Raw genomic sequence first — 10189 nt, forward strand, 5'->3', positions numbered from 1 at the left:
GATCATCTGTGATATTTCTGAGAAGCAGCTATGACCTAGAACAGTGGTTGGCTACCTCATTAGTCAACAGAGCCAAATATCAACAGTACAACGATTGAAATTTCTTTTCGGAGCCAAAAATTTTAAACTTAAACGTCTAACACCACTTCTTCAAAACAGACTCGCCCAGGCCAAGGTATTTTGTGAAAGAGCCACACTCAAAGGGCCAAAGAGCTGCATGTGGCTCACTAGTCGCCGTTCGCCGACCACTGACCTAGAACAACCATCCTGTGGTTCATATTTAGTCATTCTTTAGGAAGCTGCAGAAGAACCCATGATGCTTTTTCTGTCAAAGTGATCCGCAATTTAATTCACTCAGCCTTGGCATTTCCTGCTTTTCATGCCTATTCCTATGTGGTCATAGATAGCACTGGCCAATCGATAGCTGTTTCTCACACACTGACAATGTGTCACAAACTCAGCCAGGGAAGAAGGCTTGCACATAATCAGAGCCACCTCCCATGCCACATCAACTGCATCAGCTGCCAAGTGTCTCAGTGAAGGAGACTTAGTGTTTGCCTCCGGTAAATACAAAACAATAGTGAGAGAATGCAGGTTCACAGATACCCCAATGGACAGTACCCGAAGTGACTGTCTAGTCTCCTGACTTCTGACTGTCCCACCAATTTATCTTTCCTCTCCTTTTCTAACACATGCTTATAACTATTCATTTACCCTTGGATAATACGAAAAAGAAAAATGGCTTAGCATATTCTCCTGGGTTGTTTGCGAGCATGTAGTCCAGTCTATCTTTGCAAACAAGGACAACTTTGATGTCCAACCCTCTTGTAGAAAGCAGTAACTTGTACTAAGAAATAAGTAATGTTTGCAAACCATTACTTAGATACCAACCACTTAGCTAGCCAGATACGCTCTGGGAAGCAACAAATTGATGCAAATGTAATGGGACATGTAATATGGCTTGAACAAGACTATGCTTCTGTGGTTGACTCCCACATCTTACAAAGATCTTTGCAAGAAACCACATTCAGAAACATCATATGGACATGGTTGAATGCCTCAAGTCTTGGTTAATGAATAACCTCCTTTTCAATGGGCTTATTGCTGGTACTGCTGGTCTCACAAGGCTTTCTATTTTGTTTGATTATCTTTGGTCTCTTTAAAATGCCAGGAAAAAACTCTGAATCTCAAAATGCCTATGAGTAAGAATAAACTGTTTTTACTACTGGGAATGATCTGTTTGGAACAAGGTAAATCTGCAACTCTCTCTCTTTCCAAAGGTAAGTTTCAAACGAACCCTTTATTTACCTTGTCTGAAGGACTAACCTTCACTGTCAATGGGCATCATAACTCTACTCCATATTCCTTTGGGAAAACCCAAGAAGCAAATATATTTTGGAGACCTAACTGTCTTTCCTGTAATTATTTTGAACTTTTCTCCTAAAATTAGCATATAAAGCTGGGGAAAACGTTTATGGACTATAACTTGGACAAGTTGCATTGACCTAGACTGTGCACTTATTTGGACAAGTTGCACAACCCCATCCTCATTCACAGAACAAATTCTGGAAATCAGCATACTTGTTGAAGCATCTGTAATTTTTTGGAAAACTGCCTTGCTAGGAAGCATAAAGCATGCCCACTGTGGTGTATTACAAATGTTTTCTTTCTCCCTTAAGCAACATAAGCTGAGAACAGTTCTTGGCAGGCTTCTCCACAGTCAGATTTGTGCCAATTCTGAGAATCATCATGTTTTCTCTCTTTGCTCCAATGAGTTCATAATATAGTACATTTTCTTTCTGAGGTATTGATACTTCATTTAGCTGAAACAGTTAGAAAATAAGCTTTCGATCCGATGTCATGGCTGCAATGGGTTCGGAATCAAAAGGCTTAGTGTTATATCCGTGCTTTGTCATTAATTAGCTGTGCATATCTTTGGTTCTTTGTTTTCCCATCTCTAAAAAGGGTAGCAGTGCTTAATTCATAGGCATACATGGAGGGTTAAATGAGAAGTTATTTGAATGAGCTTTGTATATTTTAACATATTAACCTAAATAGCTGTGAAGGATACGTTCTCAAGGAAAACCGTATGTTCACCTACCCAACTTTTCTAAGTGTCTCCTCTGTGCTAGGAATTGTGCTAAATATTGGAAATGCAGAGATGAATAAAGACACAGAGTGTGTTGTTTTTTCTCTCGAGTAGTTCAGACTCCAATGAGGGAGACAGACAAACAATTCACTATCACAAGGTTGTTTGGCAAAACTATAAAAGGGGAAAGAAAAGAGTACTACACACTAAAGAAGAGAGACACTTAAAACACATCTCGAGGAAATCAATGAAGACTTCTCAGTTGAGGTGACCTCCAGGCTGAAGAATAAGAATTAGAGGACTCAGGTAGCCAAAGAAGTGTGGGGATTGTGATGCAGGGCTTTCCAGGCCATCCTAGAAAATGTAGAAAAGAATGATCTGCCATCCCTGGCAGCTGCAAACATCTTTAATCTAATACCTCTCTTACCTGACAAGTCAAGAAATATTGAGGATAATAAGTAAATGCAATGTTTTCAGGGACAAAATATTTTCCATAATGACAAAAGCGTTATTTCTTCCATTATCTGGCAACGCTTCTATCCTAACACCAGTCTGGCGTGTGAATCAGGACAGTCTTCTCTCCACTCTCCTTGAACAATCTGGTACTTTCTACCCTCAGAAAGAATTAAATCTATTATCGAACTGTGTAATCAGGTACCACACACCATGGTCTCAGACTCAGTCTCCTGCGAGGGAGTAAAAGGTGAACACACAATTACAACCTAAGCCAGACTATGGCATCATCCACCTAGTGAAGGAGTTAACTAAGCAACTTCTAGGTATCAGGAACTGAGCTAGATATTGTTGGATATAGGTATCTCTAAGATTAAGTTCATATCTTTGAGGAGCTCACTGTCTAGTTAGCTTGAAAGTCAGACATAACCAGCTCAGCCAGAGTGGCTCAGTGGTTGAGCACTGCCCTATGAACCAGGAGGTCAGGATTCAATTCCTGGCCAGGGCACATGCCCAGGTTGCAGGCTTGATCCCCAGCAGGGAGGCCTGCAGGAGGCAGCCGATCAATGATTCTCTCTCATAATTGGTGTTTCTATCTCTCTCCCTTCCCTTCCTTTTAAAATATATATATAATTTTAAGGTCAGAAATAACCATAATGTATGTAATTAATGTCACAGAAGTACAGAGTACTGCAAGGAGCTTCTAAGGCAGAGGTGGGGACTTTCAGGCCCGTGGTCTGAATAAGGCCTGCAAAATCATTTGGTCTGACCCTGCCAAGGCATTAGGGCTGAGTTAATAAATGTTTGACCACACACATCAGTCTAATTTTTATGTTTATAGTTTTGCATGGCCCAGAAATGATGTTATAAATATCCAAATGGTCCTTGGCCAAACAAAGGTTCCCCACCCTTTCTACATGATCCAGGGCCTACAGTTTTTCTTGCTCATAAGACTTCACTGTGTCCCTCAATCCCAGAAGCTATCTATTTATTTATTTATTTATTTATTTATTTATTTATTTTTGTCTTTTCATTTCTCCAGCTCCCTCTTGTGGGCAGAGTCTAGTGAAGGCACAGCCCTGGAATTACTTGAATGATTTTAGTCGCATTGTTGGGGGAAGCCAAGTGGTAAAGGGCTCTTACCCATGGCAGGTGAGTCTCTGAGAACATTCCCTGGTGGGTAGATTATGAGCTGTTTTGGGATTTGATACTTCAAAATCACCTGCTACTCACTAATGTACTCCTTTGGCCTAGCTCGGCATCAGAGATCCCATGAGTGTGTGTACAGGGGTTCAAGTCCCTCATGCTGTAGACCAGTTATATTGCAGAAAAGGTATGTCCAGAATAGTTACATGAACTATTGGCTTATTTAAGGTCTTTGCAATTCAGGTGTCTCTGAAACGAAGGCAGAAACATATCTGTGGTGGAACCATCATCTCTCCACAGTGGGTGATTACGGCTGCTCACTGCGTTGCAAACAGGTAGGGGAAGGCCCAGCACGTGTATAAGGGTCAGATTACCTCTTTTTCCCTGGGAATCAGAACAATAACTTTAAAACAGGAACTGTGTGATGTATGCTATAGTGAGAGAACATCTTAATTGCATAACACAAATGGGGCTCAGTGATTTGTCAGAGGGTACTCAACTTGGTAAAAAACAATCTCTTACAGAAATAGTTAAATATGAATGGATGTTAATAAAGTATAATATCCAAGTGAGAAAAAGCATCACAAAAATATATTTGTGCAAGTTCTTTCTTAGTTTTCTTAAATTTCAGTGGGGAAAAAAAATCATGCAGTTCATTATGAGTCTTAGGAAGTATATAAAAAATAGCAAATAGAGGCCAGGAAAACATAAAGATGGCTCTCACATCTTTCATATTGATCCCGCCCCTATGAGCTTCAATCTAACAAGTTCCATCCTTAATCCACTTTCCTGTATGTTTCAAATGTTCTATTGTTGCCAATGTTCTTGGTATTCATTAGACTGCAATCAAGATCATGTCCCCATATTTACCCTATTTCAAATCTGCAAATATCTGCTGGATATTTACTTGGTGCTAGTAGGTACCAAAGATGCAAAGATGAGCCGAAACCCATTTGGCTCAGTGGATAGAGCATTGGCCTGCGGACTGAAAGGTCCCAGGTTCAATTCCGATCAAGGGCATGTACCCTGGTTGCAGGCACATCCCCAGTAGGGGGTGTGCAAGAGGCAGCTGATTGATGTTTCACTTTCATCGATGTTTCTAACTTTCTATCCATCTCCCTTCCTCTCTGTAAAAAAAATCAGTAAAATATATCTTTTTTAATAAAAGATACAAAGATGAGTAAGACATAATTCCTGCCCCCAGAGAGTTGACAGTCTAAAGAAGAATCACCTAATAATTCCTCTAATGTGGCAGATGCCTAGGTTAGGGAGTTGCTATGTGTTAAGTTGGGTACTTAATATAGCCAAGAGCCAGGAAAGTATATCAAGAGAAAAGTATGACCTTCCCAGGTTTTTATAATATCTTTGGGTTTGCCATCCAAAAGATGGCAAACCCAAAGCTCTTAATCCATCCCAATTCATCCCATCCCGTTCCTTTCAGATAATTTTGCTTCAGGAAGGGAAATAGAATGGTTTTTCTCATGCCATGCCAGGTCTCTAAGTTCTAAATGTAAAGGAAGTAGGGAGAAGATCCCCACCTCCCACTGTGTGTAATCAGTCCAAAGTCCTGAGAGTGCATGCTCTCTGGGACAGCAGAATTATGGTGCTGTTATGTCATTCACAATATACATTCTACATTTGCTCTCTGACAGTAAAGCAACATACTTAGTGGGGCTTACAAGTCCTTTGCTGATACTGAGGCCAGTCCAACCACCTAGGGTAGCGAAATGAAGTCCACTACAGCTTTACAACCCTGAATTACAAAGTATATACAGCTTTAGACATTTTACAAATAAAATTGCAGAGCACTCACTTACATCATTGACTCCTGAGGCCATTCATTACTATTCTCCAATCAAATTGAGAACCTCTGCATTTTTAGCAAGAGTGCGGGAATCATTCTCACTTTCTCTGTCCTGCAGCCTCCTACCCCTCATTATCCACCTATGCCATTTTGAAGAGGCCAGTTTGTCAACCATTACAACTGTATTCAGAGGCTCAATGAAATCAATTCATTCTACTACTTCCTCTTTAATAGAAATAGTGCTTCGACTTTGAATGTTACTGCTGGAAAACATGATTTGAGCCATGAAGAGCCCGGAGAGCAAACCCTCACCATTGAAAGCATCATCATACACCCCCAATTCTCCATCAAAAAACCAATGGACTATGACATTGCTCTTTTGAAGATGGCTGGCACCTTCCATTTTGGTAAACATTTCAGGCTCACCCTGAATTATCTATCCCCTGTTCTCCATAAATCTTGTTCTATAGTACATTCCTTATAGTACATAATATGCCCAGAAATTCTGGGTCATGGACTTAGAGACAGGGGTTGGGGGTGGAGGGTCCCCTACCTGAAACACTTTTGCTTATAGCTTCAGACATAGGATTATGTAGAGTGTCTAGCTTTGTCTGACAGGTGACACCTGGAAATGTCAGGGAAAAATATCACAACTCTTACAAGATCTTAGGGGGACCACCTAGATGCCAGTGGGTGAGTGCACCTGGTGACCTCTCCTCCATGCCCTGCCTTTCTCTTTTTTCAGGCCCATCTGTGGGGCCCATGTGTCTTCCAGAGCCAGGAGAACAATTTAAGGCTGGATTGATTTGCACAACTGCAGGCTGGGGCCGCCTGACTGAAAGTAAGAACTTCTATGCCTCTGCCCTTACCCAGATGTCAGAACTTTCTGTTGGGTAATCCAAAAATACAAATGTTAATCTTATTTTTTTTTTTTTTTAAGAAAACAATTGTGCAAACAGGTTTTAAAATAAGAGGATATAAAAATGTACTTAGAAGTTCAGGCCTTTTCAAAAGACACAAACCTGACTGGGGAAGGCACCTTCAACTCAGAAAGGGTAGTAGAGTGCCTTGCATGGGCTCTCGTGTCTGTGTGTTCTAGGCGGCATCCTCCCGCAAGTCTTGCAAGAAGTGAACCTGCCCATCTTGACCCAGGAGGAGTGTGTGGCAGCTCTGCTAACCCTAAATAAACCCATCAGTGGGCAGACCTTCCTCTGCACGGGCTTTCTTGATGGAGGGAAAGATGCATGTCAGGTAGGTGGGAACAGCTGGGCTGATGGGTCCCAGGCAGGGCTTCCCTCAGCTGTAAGAAGTGACTTCTGAAAAGAAGAGTCAAGAGTGACGGGAGAGGTTTGAGTCAAAATAAAGAGACAGCTTGAACTGTTTACACCAGGGAGTGAGAATGCAGAAGAGGTCTTCCACTTTTCCCAAAAGACTGAGTCACAGAAAATGCCAATAATGAGCTCAGGGTTCTCCACCTCTGAAGAATGGCTGGCTCTTTCCTATCTATAAGTTTCAGGTTCATGTATAACAGGAACTTTCCTTTCCTTCCATCCCTCCTGCTGGGCAAGACCTGAGGTCATTTTTACTATTGGGCAAGACTTCTTTGAGCCTGCAAGACGAGATGGGAACAGGAAGACACTGATTGTGTGATGAAAGCCTAGGATGCAGAGAAGGAGGTGGAGCTGATAGGCTCTGATGATACCCAAGGGTCTACTGTGAACTACGCTTGCCTGTTCTACCAGGCCCGAGAAGTGAAGAAATGTCATTGGTGCTTATCTAGCATCTTCATGGAGGGAAAGGGTGAGCATTGTGGGGCACAGTCACTTATCGTGATGGTAACAGAGGCTTTTCCCCCTCCAGGGAGATTCAGGAGGTTCCCTCATGTGCCGGAATAAGAAAGGGACTTGGACTCTTGCTGGTGTGACTTCCTGGGGTTCTGGCTGTGGTCGAGGCTGGAGAAACAATGTGCAAAAAGATGATCAAGGATCCCCTGGGATCTTCACAGATCTTAGTAAAGTGCTTCCCTGGATCCGCAAACACATCCACATTGGTAATACAGCTGGTACCTAAGGTCAAGAAGCTAGGGCCAGAGAGGGCCTCAGCAGAGACGAGGCAAGTCAGGGCCACTGCGCAGCCAGGCTCTGCTCCTGTTCTCAGGGCAACACATCAGGACTGCGGAATTTCCTAAGGCTAAAACAAGAAGAAAGCATGGTGTGTGGTAAAGCACACAGTCAATGAAAAATGAATGCATCCATCCTAGCCTTTTCAAATTTGTCTTTAATTTAAACTATGTCAGCTGGTGATGTGTATTCACCACTTCTCAACTGTGCTAGCAAGATTCAGCATGCAATTGTAAAGACCAGTGGTCATCGAGCACAGGGGACAATGTCTGGAGATATTTTTTGGTTGTCACACAGGGCAGTGGTGGGCAAACTCATTAGTCAACAGAGCCAAATATCAATAGCACAACGATTGAAATTTCTTTTGAGAGCCAAATTTTTTAAACTATATAGATAGGCACATTGTTATTAACTTAGTGTACTCCTAAGCTGACCTTTGCTAGAAACTCAACAGGCCAAAGAGCTGCATGTGGCTCGTGAGCCGCAGTTTGCCGACCACTGCACTAGGGGAATGGGAGGGAGTGACATTAGCTTCTAGTGGATAGAGGCCATGGATGCTAAGCCTCCTACAATGCACAGACAGGCCCCGCAGAAAAAAAATGATGCAGCCCCAAATGTTAGCAATGCCCTGGTTGAGAAGGCCTTATACCAGCGGTTCTCAACCTGTGGGTCTCGACCTTTTTGGGGGTTGAATGACCCTTTCACAGGGATCACCTAAGACCATTGGAAAACACAGATATTTACATTATGATTCATAACAGTAGCAAAATTACAGTGATGAAGTAGCAACAAAAATAATTTTATGGTTGGGGGTCACCACAACATGAGGAACTGTAGTAAAGGATCGTGGCATTAGGAAGGTTGAGAACCACTGCCTTATACAGATCTAGGTACAGTAAGTCTGAAAAAGCCTGGGTCTACATATACCTTCTACTAGTCTGACCAGAGAGTTAACTGAAACTTCATTTCTGCCTCCAAATCAACCTTAATTGTTTTCTTAACTGGTACCTGCACCCATAGTTCAAGCAATAGTTATCCCAACAATGCTCTTGTGGATGTGGTGAGTTATTCCATCTTGAGCTTCCCTTCTCCTGTAAAACCAGAGGGGTGGTCCAGATGACCTCTTCTAGCTCTGTGTAACCTCCAAGCTAATCGTGGCCTGTCTCTTAATTCCCCTACTTAATAAACAGAGTGACATCATCTCCTTAAAACAAAAAAGGCCACTTTCTGCTTTGTCAACTTGTCCCTCTGTTCTTGCCATAGATTAGATTCTCATTAGTTGCATATTGACTTGAAAAAATCTCTGCACTTTTAAGCCAAGGAGTTGCTAACTTCTTGAAATACTGTTTAGGATATCACAAACTTTGAATTGCATCTTTCTTTTTCTTCCCCAGGGAAACAGAGAAAGAGCTCCAGAGGTGGGTATTTCTCCAGTCCACTCCCCCAGAAGCAGATATACGTCAGTTCCCTTTATAATCAAACGTCTTCCTTTATAAGAGCTGTCCTCACTCACTAGTTACAGAGCCACCACTTGGAAAACCCAGAGACACTCCCTGCCGGTCAGGGCAGTTCTTCACCCAGCTGGAGCCCCAGATTCCCTCCCATTTCCCATCCTGAGCTCCCTCTCAATTCAGCAAGCATTTGCCAGATCCTTGCTTTGCATCAGAGACTTGAGGGAGGAGGGTAAGGTGGTGCAGATGCGGTCAAGGAGCTACACACCTTGCCCTGAAAGTGCCCTTACTAATCCAGGGGACTCACCCCAGTGTGACGTCGCAAGACTGCAATGAATTCACTCTGTGATCTGGGGAAGCTCCTTTCTACCTCTGGCCTTAGTTTCTTCATTCATAAAGAAGAGTTTGGACCAGATGGTTTCTAAGGCATCTTGAGCTCAAATCTCCGGTGGTTCTGTGAGTCTGTGGAACTACCTACAAAGAGCAGTGTGAGGAAGAGTACCCTGAGAGCTCAGAGGAGTAAGTGGCTCTTCTAGCAGGAAAAAAAAATCAGGTGGCAATAGGATAAAGGTAAAGAAACATATTCCAGCTGTCATCCTGGATGGATCGGTACTAAAGGATGGAGATTGGAAATCGCAGGTTGTAATAGAGACCAGTCATCTCAAAGCAGCTGAAATGCAGGATAGGTGATAGTTTAATGAGGGAGATAGAAAGATAATGTGAGACCACATTACAGAAATTTGAATGCCAGTCAAAATGGGAAGTTGATTAAATAGATTAAAGTTATACTTCAGTGGTATAAGAGCTGCACATAGGGAATATACACTGAGTGGCCAGATTATTATGATCTCTGAACGCATAATAATCTGGCCACTCAGTGTGTCAGTGTGTGTGTGTGTGTGTGTGTGTGTGTGTGTGTGTATTAGAGGTCTAGTGCATAAATTTGTGCATGGTTGGGATCCGGCCAGCCTGGCCAGGGAGAGGGGACATAGGCAAGTTGGTTGGCCTGCCTGCTAGTCGAACTCCTGGTTGAGGGGACAATTTGCATATTAGCCTTTGGATATACACTGAGTGGCCAGATTATTCTGCATTCAGAGATCATAATAATCTGGCCACTCAGTGTATA

The 10189-nt window shown here is 42.6% G+C and overlaps 1 protein-coding gene across 1 annotated transcript; it reads left to right on the top strand.

Annotated features, from left to right (window-relative positions):
- Positions 1–1143: 1143 nt before the first annotated feature.
- On the top strand, positions 1144–8365 carry OVCH2 (ovochymase 2). Its single transcript, XM_045577871.1, has 7 exons — positions 1144–1280; positions 3585–3694; positions 3932–4023; positions 5727–5899; positions 6238–6333; positions 6592–6743; positions 7353–8365. Exons 1-7 carry the CDS (start codon positions 1193–1195, stop codon positions 7560–7562), a joined length of 921 nt encoding a protein of 306 aa, XP_045433827.1. The 5' UTR covers positions 1144–1192; the 3' UTR covers positions 7563–8365.
- The last annotated feature ends 1824 nt before the right edge of the window (positions 8366–10189 follow it).

The sequence above is a fragment of the Pipistrellus kuhlii genome, unplaced genomic scaffold (genome assembly GCF_014108245.1).
Source record: "Pipistrellus kuhlii isolate mPipKuh1 unplaced genomic scaffold, mPipKuh1.p scaffold_m20_p_9, whole genome shotgun sequence".
In the NCBI taxonomy this organism is placed as follows: domain Eukaryota; kingdom Metazoa; phylum Chordata; class Mammalia; order Chiroptera; family Vespertilionidae; genus Pipistrellus; species Pipistrellus kuhlii.